The 20484-nt window shown below is 46.4% G+C and overlaps 1 protein-coding gene across 2 annotated transcripts in view; it reads left to right on the top strand.

The window, feature by feature from the left end:
• Positions 1-1863: 1863 nt before the first annotated feature.
• The window catches only part of CDCP1 (CUB domain containing protein 1), a 60224-nt gene continuing 41603 nt past the window's right edge, over positions 1864-20484 (top strand). Inside the window, exon 1 of one of the 2 annotated variants that reach the window (XM_005669452.4) lies at positions 1864-2002. In XM_005669452.4, the coding sequence (XP_005669509.1) occupies positions 1921-2002 (82 nt within the window). In that variant the 5' untranslated portion in view covers positions 1864-1920. Of the gene's footprint in view, positions 2003-2034; positions 2333-20484 lie in introns of those variants that run through there. The other variant, XM_084988038.1, reaches the window with a different exon arrangement.

Raw genomic sequence — 20484 nt, 5'->3', positions numbered from 1 at the left:
CTGGGGTATATATGCCTGCTTAGAATTTGGAAAACAGACAAAATCTGCTTTATTTTCCTGATCAGCATAAACATATTTAAAGGATGTTTAGATTTTCCTCAAGATTTCTTTCTCTTGATGAATTTGCCCTTAATTCCCTGGGGAGAACCAAGAACTTCCCTACTTTTCTCATTCTCTTCCTTCCCTCTAGGCCTCAGTTTCCGCATCTATCTGTCTGATGAGGAAAGAGAACTGGAAGATAAACTCAAATGTTGCCCCCAACTCACAGTCCAGGCCCTGCCATAGGATTGCCATAGGAGGAAGCCGGGAGTCATGACTGCACCTGGATATCCCTGCATCCCTCATGGACTGCAGGCTCCCTGTGGCCAAAGTTTGCTTTATTCTCATCATTAAAGACACGTAGAAGGAAGAGGAAGAAGCTCCTAAGAGATGGTTTCTCATCCCTGTTCCCAATGAAAGTAGGTAGGAGTATCCTGGATAAGCTCAGTTCCCCTAAGAATCAAACAAAAGTGGGAGCTGGACTGTTAACTAATGCTCTTACATGGGCTCTGCTTCCAGATTGTTCTGGGTGACCTTGGCCCAGCCTCCTGACTGCCCACTGGTACAGGCACCACCCCCCGGGGCTTGGAATCATTGGTCTGCTGGTTGAGAGTCCCTGAACCATCCATAGCCTCTCCGTTTGGCCCTGTGACTCAGGACTTGGTATGTGGTGCAGAGAATCCACAGAACCTGAGAAACCAGAGAAAGGTGGCACACCTGCAGCTAGGAGGAGGGAAAGATGCCCAGAACCACTGATTTACAGCACAATGGTTGATGTGAATGCCTCAAGCCCATCCAGTATACACTATCCACAACTCAAGGAAGCGGCTCCTGTGGGTCTGTTCTGGTTTCTTCTCTTGGACCTTTCCAGACTCATGCATTTATTCACTCATCCATTCGCTCTCCAAAAATGTAATAAAGTAACCTCGTTTGTGGAAACCCCTTCCTGCCTCCATAAATTACTAACTAACCTAGTGACCTTGGGCAGGTTGCGTAACTCATTAGGTCTGCTTCATCTGTTATGTGGAAGGGCTGCCATGAAAATTAGAAATACTGCGGATGAGGAGTTCCCTTCATGGCTCACCAGAAACGAATGTGACAAGTATCCATGAGGACGCAGGTTCAATCCCTGGCCTCACTCAGCGAATTAAGGATCCAGCACTGCCAGGAGCTGTGGTGTACGGCGCAGAAGAGGCTCGGATTCTGCGTTGCTGTGGCTGCGGTGTAGGTCAGCAGCTGTAGCTCCAATTAGACCCCTAGCCTGGAATTTCCATGTGCTGCAGACGCACCCTAAAAAAGATAAAAAAAAAAAAAAAAAAAAAAAGTACTGCGGGTGAAGTGCCTGGAGCAGAATGCAGGCTCATAGTCCTGCGAAGAGTAGCTGGAGCAACGAACGGCTGGCTTTAAAGTCCAGCGAGGCTCCAGCTGGTCAGGAAGCAGAGACGGAAGCCAGGGCTTGGGTGATCCACAGACCTCATTCCTCTGAAAAATGGGCCGCACAGTGGCCTCCTCGGTGTGCTGGACAGTGAAAGGAGTCGGAGTGGATTCCCCAGGGGCGACCTTCGCGCCTGTGAATGGACTTGATCACTCTCGGCCTTGAGAGGGAGGGCGACGGGGCTGGAGAAGGTGGCCACCGGCCCCAGCGCTCTGGGCGAGAGAGGCGGGTGCGGAGGCAGGAAGGGGAGGAGGACAGAGAGGGCTGACCCAGCCAACCGGTGCTCTGGCGGCGCTGGGCGGGGCCGGAGCCAGTCCGCCCTCGCGCAGGTGAGCGAGCCTGGGCGGGGCGAGCGCAGCGGGTGCCAGGCTCCGGCGCCCGCTGCCGCCGCTCCTAACCACCCGCCACAGTCGCTTTCCCCGCCGCGGCGGAGGCGCCCCGCAGCCATGGCCGGCCTGAACTTTGGGGTCACGGTCGCAGTGCTAGGGGTTCTGCTGCTGAGTGCTTCGCGTCTGTCCAGCGGAGTGGGTGAGTGCGGGGCCGGGGGAGGGGCGCCGAAGGGGGACAGGGGGCGCGAGGACGGCGCAGTCGGGGTGACCGGGTGTCCGGGACCGCGCGGTTGCTGGGCGCGCCGCGTCGGGCGCGGTGGCCGTGCCCTCCTGGATTGCGCGCGACCTCGCACAGGGCGCAGGCCGTGGCACGTGTTGGTGTACCAAACCGGGAGCCCCGCGGTCGTGGACGTGAGATCCGGGCGCAGACCGAGAAGGGGGAAAGAAGGGCGCGCGGAAGCCGAGCCCCGGAGACCTAGCTGAGGTGGCTTTACCTGGATTATTGGTGGCGCCGGCCGGGCGTGAGGAGGTAACCTCCCTCTCCGGCGCACCTTCTACCTCAGCTCCTGGGCCAGAGAAGAAGGTGTGAGAAAAACAGTAGTTTGTCGCCACGATATCCCACCTTTTATCTCACCTTTTCCCCGGTCCGCACGCGCCTTTCTAGCTCTCCCCAAGTTCAGGAACATTAATTACAAAATGAAAGCGCTTCTAGGCCGCGGAGTCTCTAGGGCCCCCCCGCCCCCGGACCCCTTGCTCCTGTGGGTGAAGGACCCTGAAGGCGGAAGGGGGTCGGCAGGGGGCGGTCCTGGGTGGGGTGTGAATTCCCAGTTCCGGTGGGGGCAGGAACCGCCACATCCCAGCTGTCCGGGCCAGCGCGGAGGTGCCCTGCGGGCCCTGGAAGTGTTAGCACTGTAAATAACCTGGTGTCTCCATGTAAGAGTTTGATTTGAGGTCTTTCCTGAGACTAGTACAGGTTCTGTGGTTTTTAAAGAGCTATCCAAGAAGCAGTTTCGGTCTTCGATTACCCTTCGCTGCAACTAAGGGGGCGTTTGTGTTTGGCAGGCAGGTAAATTAGAGTAAATTAAAAAATCCGACTAAGCGGTTGAGGTGAACTTGGGCGTTCCGGTAACTGCCATCATGACAAATCCGAGACCAGAAAGCTTCCTGGTTCCTTTCTCCGACAGCGTCAGTGACATATTGCTGCACAGTAGATGGGACATGGGAAATATTGTGTACGTATTTATTGTAATTTAGGACTGAGTTTTCAGGATTTCTTTGGAGAGAAAAAAAATTTAAGAATAAGGAATGATTTAGCACATGAAAATGTGTTTGAGAAAAATGCGTGCTCACTACACTTGGGAGCTGTCTTGAAACTCTGGGCCTTGTCTGAGATGTTTCTGCTTGTCTGTGATAACAGTTAAGAATCCTCCATTAAGAGTATGGTGTAAATCAGGCATCAAGGCATTGCTAATAACGACAAAGACAGCCGGTCCTGAACTGCTTCTGTTACATGTCTGATTTCTCCCTGTGGGTCTTGTTAGACTGCCTTCTTGGTCACCAGTGGCTCCGATGGAGTCTTCCTTACAGGAAGTTCTTGACTGTTGGAACCATGTGTCTTGGCTCATTGTATACATGCAAGGAAGCCTCGGAATGTTCTCATTTCTCTCTTTTAAATCCTCCCTGTGGTCCCAGGGACTGGACCTGTGAAGCCACATCCCTGGGCTGAACTGAAGGTTATGCCATTGTGGTTGGAGCAGTCATAGAGTACATGTGCTTTACCCAAAGTCTTGGGGTTGATCTAACCAGTTGGGGGCCTTTGAGAAATTAAGACCTGTCCTGAAAAGATGGAGAAAGCCAGAAAGCCTAGCACAGTGGATTTGTTTTATAAACCCCTGAACGTAAGACTCAGAGTGAAAATGAAGTTGGTGTTGCTGCAGACATGAAAAGTAAAGTTTTCATCTTTGTGAAGTTTGTTTGTTTGAGTTTAATATTCCTGCCAGCTCCTCCACTTCTAAGAATAAAGGACTGGTTAAGTTGAAATAACCTTGTTAAAACCAACACGGTAGCTTTCCAAGAACCACTCAGATACCAGAGTCTGGGTCAATGACCCCATTCTTGCCGCCATTGTTTCTTGCCAGAAATATGAGTAGACATCAAATGATGTGTTCACTCACCCAGGGTGAGTGTGTGTGTTCATCATTCTTCAGATTCAACTGAGGAGCTGGTGGCTGTTGTCTGGAATGTGTAACTGGCAGGACGGATAAGTCCTCCCCCCACCCACACAGATTTGTGTGACACAGGCACAGACGGCTGCTCTGCTCATCGTACAGATGTGCTTGTGTGCTGACCCATCAGCCTCAGGGTTCACCTCAGATGCTGCTATTTTGTTCATGATGACTGTACCCTTTACCCCCTCCACAGTCTTTCAGAGGTTCTTCCTGGCTACCAATAAGGGGAAAGGAAATTAAAAGCAATGATATCAGTGTTTTAAATAGTATATATCTGTAAGTATTGTACGAAAATTGGCAACAAATATAACCAGCATGGAAAAGAAGTCCTCTGTGAGCAAACAACCTTGGACATTTTGGTACCAAATCGTGTGTGTGTGTGTGTGTGTGTGTGTGTGTGTGTGTGTGTGTGTGTGTGTAAAACCAAAAATAGGACTATCCCTTTGTATGGCTTTAACCAGTCCCCTGTTGTTGGACATTTAGGTTGCTTTCCATTTTTCCTGCTAAAAATAGAACATGTCCAACATAGGGGACTGCTCTGAGCGCAAATTCAGTAATGACATGAGATGGTATCTTTGTGTTGCCAGAGTTATAAAACAGTATCAACTGGCTTCACCCATTTTGATATATCTGAGAATGTGTTCCTATGTCTCTATTGTTCTGTACCTTCTTGGTAATTTTGTCTGACTAAAAATTAGGGAAATTGAATTGCTAATTTGGGAAATAGAATTGCTGGGATAAAGAGTAAAGGTTAGGGCTTTGGATCTGCATGTCCATGTTGCCCTGTGGGGCACTTGTCCTATTGACCTGGTGTACATTCCAGCCAACCATGTGGGAATGCCTGTTTCCCACACTTCCTGGGCCGTCATCACTGTTGTTTCACTAGCATCTATGGAGAAAGCGCTCCTCTCTCTAGCTCAGCAAGCAGGGTCTGAACAGTGTTGGTGAGTATTTAAGAATTAGGAGCATCCCAGCTAGGTCCTGCAGCACTTATTTTGCTAAACAAACAAAATTGGAACTGAGTCTCTTGGTTTATAACACAAGCCTCACCTTCGATTTTGCTCAGTAGTGCTGAGTGGATGGAGAAGGGGAGTTTGCCAGTCAGAAGGATCTATGATTGAGGTCAGGATGGGTGGGACGGTGGGGGACAACAAGGGGAGCCATAGCTAAGGCTCTCCACCTGGGTGATTAAGAAAAGCTCACACCCTTTAATTGTCATTCTAAATTATAAAAATTATTCCACAATCAGATTATTTCAAACCACTTCCTACAACCTTGTAATTAGTCCATCACCTTCTCCCAGGCAGCTGGCAACATTCTAGAGAGCCTGGCAAGGAGAGCCAAGTTCCCTCTCTCTCTTACCTCTTTGTAGCCTTGCCTTTGTATTCAGTATATCAGGTTGTTTGTTTGTTTGTTTTTAATTACTAACTGCTACTTGTAATAGCTAACACAAATCAAGATTCTGCTCTGTGCTGGCCACTCTTCTGAATATTTTACATGTAAGCATCTCCCCCTGAACATTGGTGATTCATCCAAAAACAGAATTTTGCAAGAAAACACTAACTGATGCTCTATGTCTCGTTATTTCACGTGGTAAAAACTGTAATGACCCATTGCACAAAACCTAAACCCCCAAGAGTTTTCAAAAGAATAATGAAACACCAGAAGATACCCATATATAATTAACAACTAATTCTATTAAATGTAAAATGCCTAAAGACATCCCTTCTGGATTGCCAGACCATTTACTGTCTATGGCTCTTCACAGATAGTAGCTTGATGTGTAATGACTTACTGCACCTTTGTTGACTCTCAGAACATCTCACTAGATACTGACATTCTGCCTATTATATTTGCATCCTACATTTTGTTTAAAATGTTGTGTTGTGTTTGGACATGTAAATATACATGTTTCCTAAATATACATTGGCCAAAAATAACTATGATGGATGACACAGTGTTTGAGTAATAAAACTGAGCTCCCTCCTCTTGAGAAAATGTGGACTGAGGAGGTGTACTTGAGTAGACCTTCTAGTTATTTAGCTCCCCATCCTCAAGCAAGTCCTCGTATAATCCCCTGAATAGAGGGATGAGGTACAGAGAGATGAGGTAGCTTACCCAGGAGTACTCAGAAGGCATACAGTGATGCTGAGATAGTAGCCCAGGTAGTCTAATTTCAGAACCCAGCTTCTATCACCAGTGTGCCAGACCCGCCGTGCACAGCAGGACTCCTAAAAGTCAGGAGTTGCTGGTTATCTTAAAGACAGAATCTGCTTTTTCCAGACATTTTCTTCCATTTTTTTTTAAAAAAATCAACACTTACTGAGGTGTTGTGTTCATATTTATTCTAGGAATGTGTAAATGGGTTTTTTTTATTGAGGTTACATTGGTTTATAACATTATATAAATTTCATGTGTACAGCACTGTATTTTGACCTCTTTATACCAACAATTTATTTTCCATCCATCACCATACAGATGATTCCCTTTTCCCATGTTTGTGCCCCTGCCCCCAATGCCTTCCTTTATAGTAACCACTACTCTGTTCTTTGAATCTACATATTTGTTTTTATTTGGTTTGTTCATTTATTTTGGTTTTTGTTTTTTTTTTTACATTCCACATATGAGCGAAATCATATGGTATGATGTTTTCTCCATCTAACTTATTTTACTTAGCATAATACCCTCAAGGTCCATCCGTGTTGTCACAAATGGCAAGGTTTCATCTTTTTTATGGCTGAGTAGTATTCCTGTGTGTGTGTGTGTGTGTGTGTGTGTGTGTGTGTGACATGTTCTTATCCGTTCATCCATTGATGGTCACTTAGGTCGTTTCTATATCTTGACTATCATAAATAATGCTGCTGTGATCATCAGGGTACAGTATCTTTTCAAATTAGTGTGATAAATAACCAGAAGTCGGGTAACTGGGTCATGTGGTAATGTGTGTATGTTTTTAAAATTTTAACAATTTAAAAACTGTGCTTAGATGGAGTTCCTGTCGCGCGTGTCTCAGAGGTATTGATTCCAACTAGTATCCATAAGGATGAGAATTTGAGCCCTGACCTTGCTCAGTGGGTCAAGGATCTGACATTGCTGTGAGCTGTGGTATAGGTCACAGACATGACTTGGATCCTGAGTGGCTGTGGCTGTGGCGTAGGCCTGCAGCTATAGCTCTGATTCAACCCCTAGTCTGGGAACCTCCATATGCCTTGCGGGTGCGGCCCTAAAAAAGGCAAAAAAAAAAAAAAAAGGAAAGAAAAATTCAAATAGTACAAAAATGGATCTGCAGGAAAAAGTATGTGCCCCTCTACCTCTGACCCCAGTCCTCCTCCCAGGACAGCTGTGATTTCTTGTGCATTGTTCTTGAGTAATTCTATGCATGTATGTGTTTATAAATATATATGCCTTCCTTCTTTCCATAAAGAGGATCATAAATATAGTATATAGCATAAGTGTGTCCCATATGCTTCTTGGTTTTTTTCTCTTAGCATTTCATCTTGGTGCTCACTCCATACAGAACATACAGGGCTGTCGCAGGCTTTTTGACAGCTGCAGAATATTCTTTGTCGTGGGAACACTATTTTATATTTAATCAGCCCCTTATTAATGAATCAGTTCCAATCTTTTCTTGCTATAAACAGAGCCTCATTAACCATCTTTGCAGTTGAGTTTGTTAGGTATATGGACAAGTTTATCTATGGGCAAAATTCCTGAGTGAGGAATTACTGGGTCAAAGGATTTGTACAGAAAATATCAGAACAAATGGAAGATAGTGAGTAACAGGTGGAGCAACTTGCAAAGAGCCCAGCTAATATACAGGTGCCATCTGGGAATCCAGGCAGTCTCATTTCAGAGTACAGGCTCTTAACCATCCAAGGCTGCAATTTACTCCTTTATTTATCTTTTTTCAGTTGAAACTAACTATAAACTTTAAGCAAGGGAAGTATTTTGAATTTCCTTTCAAACATTTACTTTGGGTTCCGTGATAAGAATGCCCTGAGTGCTGTGTGTTGAGAAGGCTGAGGAAGGAAGACAGATGTGCTCTCTGATAGATCCTCACATTTGCATTAAGGACTGATTAGTTCTTGCTGACTTTTTAACTAAGTCTAATAGTCAATGTGTAATACACTCTGAGCTGCTGTAACACAAACCCAAATGTGTGGGATGGCTCAGACCCAACAGACGTTTATTTCTTGCTCAAAGAACGTCTTAAACAAGGGCTCTCCGAGCAGTGATATAGGGATCCAGGCTCCTTCCACTTTCTGACTCCACCATCTTCAAGAAGGGTGGCTTCTGTGTTCATCCGTATAAACTGATAGAAGGGAAAAGATCAGGAGGGGTCTTACGTGGAGGGTTTTATGGTCCAGGAATGGAATTTATTTCACATCACTTCTGCTGCCTCTCATTTGGCCCCAACCACCTGGAAGGGAGACTGAAATTTAGTCCAAATGGGAGCCTTGGAAGAAGTCGTCATTGTCCAGTTGGCAAGGTGGCAGGCAGGGTGGTAGGAGCGCCAGCCCTAAGAGTCAGGACACCCGGGAGTTTCCATCATGGCTCCCTGGAAACAAATCTGACTAGTATCCTTGAGGATATGGGTTCGACCCCTGACCTTCCTCAGTGGGTTAAGGATCCGACATTGCTGTGAGCTATGGTGTAGGTCACAGACGCGGCTTGGATCTGGTATTGCTGTGGCTGTGGTGTAGGCCAGTGGCTACAGCTCTGATTCAGCCCCTAGCCTAGAAACCTCCATTTGCCATGGGTGCAGCCCTAAAAAGACAAAAAAAAAAAAAAAAAAAAAAAAAAAAAAAGTGTCAGGACACCTGGTTCTAACGTCAAGTCTTGTCAACGATTAACCTTATGACTTGGGAAAAGTTGCCTCATCTCCCTGGGCCTCAGTTTTCCAGTCTTTCCTGTAGGAGCTTAGACTGGGCAAAAGAACCACCAGCCCTAATGTCTTAGGAGCTGACTTACATCAGAGCTGACTTGTAGGCCTTCTGGAGACCCCTCTGCTAGTGGAAGAGCCCAGACAGGTTCATGTCCAGTCCCCATGAGGAAAGGGGCTGGAATGGTTCTTGGCACATAGCAGGTGTTTAATAAATACCTGTAGAATAAACAAATGGATAATCCAGGTCAACACCAAGTCCTCCTAGAAGAGGGTACAAGCTTATAGAAGTTAGGTAACTTCTCCAGGTCCCACTGCAAGAAGGTGTCAAGGGCAAGAAGTTCTAGAACCCAGGTCTTCTGGCTCCAAATCTAATGCAAATCAGACAGAGGAGGAGAAAGAGGAGGGAAGCACAGTCCTGGTGATTGCATGTGTGGACTGAGAAAACTGGAAAGGAGAAAAAAAAAGAAAGTGTAGATTGCCAGATGGGACACAGCTTTCTGTGTCCTACAGGGTGTGGAAGACACCTCCTTGGTCTGGGTTCTCTGCCTCATGCCAGGGCCCAGGGTCTTCACTGCACAGAACATATTCATCAGTCAGTCTCTGCTGGTCCCTTTAAACCTGTGTCCAGGAGGAAATAGAGGGTGTGTGGGTGAGTTTTGGGAATGCAACTCCACTCCTGGAAACTTGCAAGGAAATAACCAAAAAATGATGGAGAACTGATTGTGATACAATGAAAGAAGCAGAGGGTAAAGAAGTGTGTATGTACAGTGTGATTACATTCTTAGGAAAAAAGCCTGGAAGGAAGTAGTTACACCAGTTATCTGGCCTCCTGTGTATCTCCGCAGAGCCTTCCTTTGTGAAGGATGGTTTGCTGGCAGCAGTAAGGATCATGACAAGGACTTTGTATTGTCTTGCACATTCTTGCATGTGAACCACATTGCTCCATGATACCCCACCTCGGTTTGTTTGGTTTTCTCTAAATAGTGAAACTAAATTTGTGATAGAATACAGTAGAAAATTAAAATATGTTTTACAGACATGCACCTCACAAACTTTCGCAAGATGAAAATTTTTCTTCAGTTATCGCACTTAAAAAATAATCTGCATTTTTCATTTCTCTCCTGAGTACAGCCCAAGCCAAGGGCACCACTGAGAGCTTTGATGGTCTGTCTGCTGAGGAGAGGTGGAAATGCAGCTCAGTAGTAGGACCATGAGGCCATACCAGCTCACCTCAGAGTATGAGCATCTTTAAATAATAAATCTGGAACGTTTTGAAAAAGCAAATTAAAACTGTCCCGTGAGCATAGAGAGTATAACTTTCTTTAAGTTTTAAATGAAATGCAAATATTCCCTGCTCTCAATGACAGAAGATCAAAGTGTTCTGGGGGAAATGTGCTATTTCTGCAGATGTGTACAGATGCCTGCCTACTACATTTGGCTGGGACAATAAAAACAGTCTCCAGAAATGAGTTTATCAACTTTCTAAGTCCAGAAATCACATGGAGTTCAAGTCTGGCTGATTTTTTTGTTTTGGGGTTGCCCACTTGGCCATGTTCAATGTCACACACTGCTTGGAGCCATGAGGAGGCTTCTCAACACTTGACAATGTGTGGTCCAGCTGCGAGCTGGGCTAGGATGGTATGTGTGCAGGCACGTACTGGATTCCTTCAAACAGATGCCTTTTCTTTCATCAGTGATCTGGTGGTGGGAATAGCAGGCCATTTCAAACAAGGATGTTTGACTAAAACATTGTTTAACATGAAAACATCTCGCAAACATTTGGTGAGAGGTCTCGGGACATGATGGAGGATGCTGAGGTGTTGAGATGAAGCTGCTGAGTGTGAAGGGCTCAGGGCATCTCCTCAACCCAGACAGACACTTGACTCTGGTGCATGCCAACCACAGAGGAGAGGCCAAGAGCTATCAGCACAGAGAGTGAAGTTATAATATGCTACTGCTCTGATTGGAAGTCTGCGTTAACTCTGGAGACCCCGGGCAACCAGGACACTGTCTCCGGAGGACTCAGTCTATTGGGCTGGTCTATCCTCACTGCCAACCATCTTGCTGATAAGTCTCTCTGGAGTTGGGCCTTCAAGGCATAAACCCAGGATCTCAGTCACTGTTGGCATCTGGGTTCTTGCTCACGGCTGCATTTTTCATTTCCTCAGACCAAGCTTCCCAAAGGGCCCAAATTCCTGCCTGGAAACTGACTGGGGAGGAGAGGGAGGTGCAAAGACATGGAAGAACTTGAGCCAGAGATCTCACTGGGCTCCCAGTTGCCTTCTAGCTTTTTGGAAGCAATGTCATTCAGGTAAGGTTGGGCAAAGCTTGGTTCAGATCCTCACTCCACTGCTTATTAAAGGTGACTTGAGACTTAGCTTCCCTGAGACTCACGGTCCTTTTTTCCAATATAGGAACAGCAGCATCTCATGGTTGGCTGGAGGTCCCAATGAAATAATGTCTGTAGATTACTCAGCACAGTGTCCAGCTTCAAACAGATTCCTCAGTTAAGAATTGTTATTACCTTGATTATTTGAGTTGAGCCCAAGAAGATCAATGAAATTTCCAACAGCAGATTGTCTGGCCCAAACTGCCAGGCTGTCGTCTGTGTAACCAGGTTGTTCTTGGGAGATGTTTGGGTTGTTTGCAAGCTCTGCTACTACACACAGTGCTTCAGCCACCATCCCAGTGCTCTGGGCCTTGGACCCTCATGAGGACACCTGGGGAAGCTCCCAGAAGTGAGACTGCCGCATTAAAAACTGCAAGAAAGTCTTCTCAATGACACTAGAATACATTTTTAAAAATCATTTGCAAGTGAGCACCTGCCCATGTGCACGCATGCGCACATACACACACGTGCATGCACTCACGCACACTTCCTTTCAGCCAAGGAACCTACCAGACCGGTTTTATGTAACTTAAACATCATGCCCAATTACATGTGAGAAGTGAAGAGAACACCCCCGTGGGCTTCTGAGGATTACAGCTGTCCTTGTGAGCTGGTGTCATAAACCGAGACTGGGCTGGAGTGTGCCAGGCCAGGAAACCAGAGCCGGATCTTCCGGGGAGCCTGGCAGGTCTCCTGCCTTTCATCCCTGCTGAGAAATGGAGAAGAATTGCCCAACTGCCCTGGAAGTTGCTGATAATCTTATCAGGCACTTCAGCCCTGGGCTGTCAGGAGCAAGTTCTCAACTTGTTACAACAAAGAAGACATTTTCCAAATTGTGAACATTGCGTGGGTCATCTTACAGGAGCCCACCACAACGCAACACAACCAAACCCTTGAAATAACATCTTCCAGCCTCCCTGGTCTCTGCCTCTGCAGGAATACAACTCAAGTTCCAGGAAGGTGTGTCCCACTGGCACCTTGAGACTCCAGATAAGCATCTTCTGCTCCTGGAGATTGGAAACAACCCAAATGCCCATCATTAGAAGACTGGCTAAAAGAATGATGGCACATCCACACAATGGAATCCTACACAGGCTTTTTTTTTTTTTTCTTCTTTGGCTACCCCACGGCACATGGAGTTCCTGGGCCAGGGATCAGATCATCTGAGCTGCAGTTGTGAGCTATAGCAATGCCGGATCCTTTAACCCACTGTGCCAGGCTGTGTATTGAAGCCTCGTACTGATGCTGCAAAGACGCCGCTGATCCTGTTGTGCCACTGAAGGAACACCCACATCCATTTAAAGAAGGGGCTGGCTCTCCATGTACAGACATGGAGTGACCCCCAAGTTATATTCTGGAGAGGAAAACAGAAGATTCAGAACAATGAGGACGATATGCTATCCTTTGGCAAGATGAAATGAAATAAAATAGGGTACCTTATAGGTTTATGTTTACATATTTTACTTTGTGCTTCATATATTGTCTAAATGTAACATGTATTTTTCAGCTTTATTAAGGTATAATATATGTACTATAAAATTCACCACTCTCAATTGCACTATTTGATGAATCCTATTTTGTTTATTTTTGTTTTTATGGCCATACCTTTGGCATATGGAAGTTCCCAGGCTAGGGGTCAAATCAGAGCTGCCACAGCAATGCCAGATCCTTAACCCACTGAGCTAGGCCAGGGATCAAACCTGCATCCTTACAGACACTATGTTAGGTTCTTAACCCTGCTAAGCCATAATGGGAACTGCACGTGAAACATTTTAATCACCCTGCAAAGTTCCTCCAGACCGTTTTGCAGACAATCCCTGCCCCTTGGCCCCTGGCAACCATTGATTGGCCTTCTGTCATCATAGTTTTGCCTGAAAAATATAGTTTCAAATGTAAAGTCAGGTTCGAGTATAGCAATGATTCTATCTTCAAAACAGTGTGCAGTTGCTTCCCTAAGAATTTGCCTATGTCAAAGGGATAGAGTAGAGGTTTTAAGTCACTAGGAATGAGGGAACTAATGACCAAAACTGGCTTCTCCACCTGGGGCAACTTCTCTTGAAGAACAGTTTGCTCCATTTCCCACCCCTCTATCCACTTTTAGGGCGTGACACTGAGCCAGCCTAGAGCATTCGAGGGCAGGGTGGATATTCAGTGTGGGTGTTTGGAATAAGAAAACACTGTCTGTCTGTGTTGATGATGTTGTGGGGTACAAATTGAAACACATCTCTTTGACCTCTGCTCCTCCCTAGCTGGGTTTGGGGCAGACACTTGGGCCCAGGCTGCCCAGTAGCCTGTGACCTTGACGGTGGAGCTCTTGGAGTAGCTGCAGCAAGCACATGGGGTTTGGCATCAAGTGGTCCCGAGTTGAATCTCAACTGTGCATCTTCCCTGCTGTGAATGTGAGAAGTTTACCCAAAGGAAATGTAGGTACTACCTGGCACATGGCAGATACTGAACAAATGGGGGCTGGTTAGTTATTACATCGTTCCTAGATGCCACCTCCCATCAGGCTGCAGCCTTGGCCGGCCCCACACAGGCTACCATTTCTGGACCCCTGGGGTTTTAAGGCCAGGCTTTCCCCCAAATTGCTCCCCAATTTCTGGTTTTCTTCTGAAGACTCTTCTTGTTCTTGCTCTGCCCATAGGTCCAGGTAACATGACCCCATAGCATCACCTTCTCACTGACCCCCTCATCCACCTCCCTCCCTGTCCTCTTTCAGCAACTGGGCATTAAAGTTTTGCTGTAAATGCAATGTTTTGAGACATCCTCATTGATGTACACTTCCAAAGGCTGTCCACTTGACACAACAACTTCCGTAACGGTCACTCAGGTCAGAAGGGAAAGCTCAGGGTCCTAGATAATACTTAGTATTTGTTCAAACCCTTTCCATTGAGCAACTTGGCAGGTCCTGTCTGCTACCCCATCTACTTATAAGTTGTGAATTAATTTTTTCTGCTGCCTAACAAATTGCCACAAACTGAGTGGCTTCAAATAATACCCACTAATGAGCTCACAATTCTGTAGGGCAGATGTCCAGATGTGGGGCGTGGGTGGAGTCTGTGCTCAACCTTACCAGGCTAACATCAAGATGCCAACCAGGCTGTGTTCTCATCTCAAGCTTGGTGTTCTCTTCTGAGCTCATGTGGTTGTAGCAGAATTTACTTCCTTGTGGCTACAAGTCCAAGGGCCCCCTTTCCTCACTGGCTGACAGCCAAGGCTGCTCTCAGCAATTAAGAGGCCAGTCACATTCCTTGCCAGGCAGCCCTTTCTGTCTTCAAAACCAGCTAGAGACTCTCCCTCTTGTCAAATCCCTTTCCCACTCCCAATCGCTTTCTCTAGGAAAAGCCTCATCTATTTTAAGGGCTCAACTGATTAGGTCAGACCCACTGGAATAAAGTCCACCAGGCGATAAACATAAGTGACACCTCATGGTATTCAGAGTCCCTCCCACACTCAGGGGGAGGAGAATAGACAGGAGCTTGGGCACCGGGGTCCTTAGGATTCTGCCTTTTTCAGGGGTCAGAGGCTCAGGGCCCTTGTCTCATCAGTGGGGATGGTAATGATGGGGCTGTCACTAGCCGCAGGCCTGCACTATGCCCAGCCCCATTGTCTCTGCTTTGCACAGAGGTATTGTTTCAGTGCTTATAGAAGCCCTGCATAGTCTGTATTTTCAGCCAAATACTACTCATGAGAAACCCTGGATTTAGAGAGGTAAAGTGCTTGTCCGAAGTGGCCCAGTTGAGTGAGGGCCCAGAGAATGACTGAAGGGACTAGACTCATAGGGCAGGGGGTACTTCTCACATCAGGGTGATGATGGAGGGCAAGGCTGTGGTGGCCCCCAGAACAGGTCTCAGTCTAAGTAGAATCTGCTCTCCTCCTCCCTGTCACTGCTTCCTCGTGAGTGGACTTTCAAAGCGCAGGCTGAACATTTTAATAATGAAGCGTTTCCCAGCACTCCCCCACTCCTGACTCAAACATTATCCTTTAAGGGATGATGAAGAATAAGGTAGAAATAGGCTGATCTTACTGGGAAATGTCCATTTTTAAACTAAGCTCATTTTTAGTTTAACTGACTCATGGCTTATGTTCAGACAAGTCAGAAAGTTTTCTTTTCAGTTGCTTCTAATTGCCAAAGAATGCAACCCAATCAGAACGTTCCTTGCAGTAGCTGTGCTCACTGGTCCCCTGCAGGAATCCATCGTTCAGTCTGGAGCAGAGATGGAAAGTGAAGGTCCTTGAGTCTAGTGTCCAGTGGCTGAACAACGTTCTCACTTTTCAGGGAAATGCTGCTGTTTTTCTTTCATAGCCTTTCACTGCCTTTCAAATTTTCTCAATATTGACATCATTTTTTGTTTGTTTAAAGGGGAATTTTCCCCCTTCTCGCAAAGCAGTTATATAGATGGATGGACAGATGGACGGATGGATGGATGGATAGATGAATTTGAGTCTGTGCAGTTTTGCCCACTTTTTGGCTATTTTTCAAATCCATAATCAGCAGTTAATTCGCAAGTTTAAAAATGGAGCACACCTACATCATGCTGCGTGAAATAAGCGAGACATCAAAGGACATGATTCCTATATGATTCCTCATGTATAAAGTTTCTACAGAGCCAGATTCATAGAGACAGAAATAGAATGGTGGTTGCCAGGGGCTGTGTAGGGGGGTGGGGAGTTAGAGTTTAATGGGTGGAGTTTCGGAGTTCCCATCTCAGCACAGCAGAAACGAATCCGACTAGGAACCATGAGGTTGCAGGTTCGATCCCTGGCCTTGCTCAGTGGGTTAAGGATCTGGCATTGCTATGGCTCTGTCCTAGGCCAGCAGCTACAACCCCAATTTGACCCCTAGCCTGGGAACCTCCATATGCTGCGAGTGCAGCCCTAAAAAGACAAAAAGAATAATGGGTGGAGTTTCAGTTAGGGAAGATGAAAAAGTTCTGAAGATGGATAATGAGGTTTCCTCTTACCCCTTCCTAATTAATACTTCTCTCCAGAGGTTCACTTATATAAGCATAGATGGGTTTTCTTTTCTTTGAACTTGATATAAATGGAATCATACAACATGTAACCTTTTGTATGTAGATTCTTTCTTTTTCTGTTTATGGCCACAGCCAGAGCAACTTAGGGTCTGAGCTGCATCTTAGAACTACACTGTAGCTCTCGGAACTCCAAATCCTTAACCCAATGAGCAAGGCCAAGGATTGAATCCACATCCTCATGGATATTAGTCAGGTTCTTAACCTGCAGAGCCGCACAGGAACTCCTGCATATAGATTCTTAATTAACCATCTCCCTGCTAACTTTTTATCAGAAGAACTTGAACAACTTAACTCTGATGGCAAAGTTAAACTGTTAGCAAAGGACTCTAGGGCTAAATGCTAAAGAAATGGGAATTTCAATAACTTCTGAACTTCTGGCAGGTGGGGACAGGGAAGGCCCTCCACTCTGGGCTTGTCCCTGAGCGCACAGGTAGATGGGTTTTTAGCCCTGCTGCTTTGATTCTTCCCATCTATCCTTGTGCTCCTCGGTGGCCTTCATGGCCATCATGATTCACACCTCAAGGTCTGACTAAGTGAATCTTTTTAACATTTCACGAAATAGTAATATGATTTCACTGGCCCTCTGGCATTTTAGCATATCATCATGAATTATTTGCAGTGGTCATAAACTCAGTTATATTGTTGTTGAGTTGTGTAAATTCTCATGCGCAAAGTGTTACCATGCAGCTTTCTCTACGTCTGTGGGGCTCTTTGAGATCATCTCTCCAGCCAGTGCAGTTCCGTTCCACCTGGAGTTAAAATCAGGGTCTCGGGGTGGCACGAAACCTTAAAATAGCCACAGTTCCAGAGGGGTTCATGCATAGATGTGTTTATTTTCTCCAGGCTGTGGCCCAGACAGGGCCCAGAGAATAGGTAGGTGTCTACGTACATCTCTAATACACGATGTGTCTTTGATCATAAAAGGGAAAGATAGAACAGAAGCGTTTGGATGGCTCCCTGCAAACCCATTACCACTTTAGAAACATAATTCAAGGCACAGGCCCTGCAGACTGTTGATCACTAGTGTCTCCTTTGGAGAGTCATTCAGTTACTTTAAAAAATAACTAACTTGCCTCGTTGCATGTATTTTCTCTCCTAAGGAGTTTGGGAATTAAGAGTAGGGAGTGCATGGATGGACCAGCAGTCCCCCGTTTTGATCAACTATTCCAGCAAGTCAGATTGACTAAGAATGCACATAGTTCCTTTTAACATTGGTCTTTGAACTTTATTATCCTCTGCGATTGTTCTAAGAGCTATAGAAATAGAAAGCTGTTTTAAAGGGAACTGTGGGCCTCTTTTCCTGAGAGGATAAGAACATGCCTTCAATTGGGAGGTGCACATGCCATTTGGGGCTTGGGAATGGGGTAGTCCCCTGCCTTGTCACCCCATCTTCCTCAGAATTTCCAACAATAGTCCAAAGCATTAGCACAAGTTCATGTGCCTGACACACAGTGAAGCCAAACAAATGGAAACATCAGAGTTTGGGGCAGAGAAAGGTTTGTTGCAGGCCACGCAAGGAGCCTGGTGGCTCATACCCCCAAAACCCCAAACTCCCTGAACCAAAATTGTAAAGCATTTTTAAAGGCAAGGTGAGAGAGGACCAGAGTTGGTTGTTGCAAACTTCTTGGTGTAGAAATCTTTTCTTCTTGTAGCTGTCCACAGAGGTGAGGTCACAGTGTACCTGTAAACCTCCAACATAACATGTTCTACTTCAGGGAAGAGCTAAAGCAGAGGATATGGGGGAAGGCTCTGTAGAGTCCTGCTGGGTTACAAAAGCATTCCCCCAGCTTGGCCCGACCCCAGTACGCAGCTTCTTTGTGGGGATGCCTTGTGTGGGCAGCCATCACCCCACTTCCCTTTATTCTGAGAAAGAGAATGAAGAAATATTTGCCCTGCAACCACAAGAGGTTGCTTTTCCCAAGCCAGCCCTGGAGAGTTAGGGGAGTAGAGTGGGGAGGGGACAAGGTTCCAGGAAAGCATTGACATGCCCTCTCAGTTAGGTCTGTTTGATTCCAAAACCCATTTCAAAGCGTGTCTTTACAGCTCAGATATGTGGAAGGGCACGTGGGAGTCTTTCCAGGAGGAGGTGTTTCCTGCTAAGCCAGCCAGAGGCCTGGGTTGAGATTCTCACAGTCCAAGGAGAGGGAAAGGAAATTATGTAGAGAGGGGCTCCTAGGAACTCTCCTAAATGTAGGTGTGATTTTGCCCATGTGTCTTGCTGACAGTGGCCTTGAGAAGTGAGCCCTTAGGCTGGGGCTTCTGGAGGACACTTTGCCTCCAACACCTGGCACTAGTCCTTTGTACCCAAGTGCTTTGTTCCAGAATCATGGCTCATTTTCTTTTGCCACCACCCCGGCCACATTTCTTCCATGCCCACAACCCCAGCCAAACCTCACCAAGATGCAGAGCCATCAGGTGTCTTTTTTTTTTTTTTTTTTCTTTTCCCGTCTTTTTGCCTTTTCTAGGGCCACTCCCACAGCATATCGAGGTTCCCAGGCTAGGGGTCTAATAGGAACTGTAGCCACCAGCCTACACCAGAGCTACAGCAATGCAGGATCCAAGCCACATCTGCGACCCACACTACAGCTCACGGCAATGCCGGATCCTTAACCCACTGAGCAAGGCCAGGGATCAAACCTGCAACCTCATGGTTCCTAGTCAGATTTGTTAACCACTGTGCCATGACGGGAACTCCCAGGTGTTCTTTTTTAGGTCCTTGCTGGGAGGCAGGAAATGCTGCCAAAAGAACATGCAAAAGAAGAACCGAGCCCCTAGCATTTTGAATTCCAGAGAACTCTAAGTCTTAGGTTTAAAGTCAAACCACACTTTCAAATTATTGTGGATGTGTATAAATGCAGTGTGCCAGTGCAACCATTTTAAACAAATGCCTTTCCCTTTTGATATCCTGGAGATTCCCAGCCACTGCTGGGAAATGTTTTATTCCATTTCAATTGACGGTTGTGAGAGCGGGCCATTGTCAGCACTAGGCTCCTGGCGGTGGTATGCGGAATTGCCTGGGCAGGGCTGTTCTGCTGACTTGCCATTTTTCATGTGCTGGGCTCTAGTGTCAGCCTTCTGGGGTGCAAAACCTGGCCCTGCCTCTTATTAATCATATACACCTGGGCAAGTTGCTTGACTCCTCTGAGCCTAGGTTTCATCGTCTTTAAGATGGGGATTAACATTAGAACCTGCTTTGAGCACAGAAGAAAGGGAGGGGGAAAAAACTGTAACTGCAATGTATACATCTAAGGATAACCTGACCCCCTTGCTGTACAGTGGGAAAAAAAAAAAAAAAAAAAAAAAAAAGAACCTGCTTTGTAGGGTGGCTGTGGGCATTTATAAATTCTTAATAAATGCAAGCATGGAGGCTGCACATATGAAGTAGTGAGTGTTGTTGTTAAGGTTGGCCTGGTATCTAGACTGCAAAGGCTTCTCATCTAAGAGAGGCTGATTAGTTTCTGAAACAGAAACTTGCCTTGTGGTTCTTGTTTATGTGAATGTGGGAAATTAACTATTCCTTGGCAGGCAGATTGTCTTCCTGCCACCGGTGAGACTTTCGCATTGATTTACCAGTCTGTGAACAGACCTGTTCAAGTCCATGCCAAAGAGTTTTAGGGTGTCAACACCAGTTGTCCCTCCATGGCCTGCAGGCTGTGCTGCCCTGGGTCCACTGGTTTAATAACACTGAGTTTGGTGTTGTGAAGGTCTGGCACCCCCTCTTCACAGCAGGCCCCATGAAGATGCGTTATGTTGGTGGTGATGCCCACCCCCTTGGTGTCAGCCAACAACTCCACATACTTCGTAACAATGACAGCGCTTCCTCCCCTTCGGCAGGCTGATTCCACCAGCTTGGGCAACTTCCAGGAGGACAGCTCAGTAAAGTACTCACTGTGGATTGGGCAGGGCAGTGGTGCTGAGGTCGAACCAGAATCTCCCAGCTGCCTCTTGAGCTCACCAAACAGGGGCGTGAAATCACGTCTCTGAGCCTCAAAAGGGGTACTGGAGTCACATGAGTCACGACATATAGAAGGACCTTAATAGCTGGTGAGCAGGGCCAGGGCAGAGGAGGCGTGCAGAATTTAAGGAGGCACTCACACTTACACAACCCTGAGCGTTGAAGTTTGCCCCTATGCACCTTACCCA

This window comes from Sus scrofa, chromosome 13, assembly GCF_054392235.1.
Source record: "Sus scrofa isolate SSC_HxYL_T2T_F1_AM1 chromosome 13, Sscrofa_HxYL_maternal_Yorkshire_Landrace_v2.0, whole genome shotgun sequence".
NCBI classification, from domain to species: Eukaryota; Metazoa; Chordata; class Mammalia; order Artiodactyla; family Suidae; genus Sus; species Sus scrofa.
The sequence above is the reverse complement of the archived record's forward strand: the minus strand, read 5'-3'. Positions and strand labels throughout refer to the sequence as shown.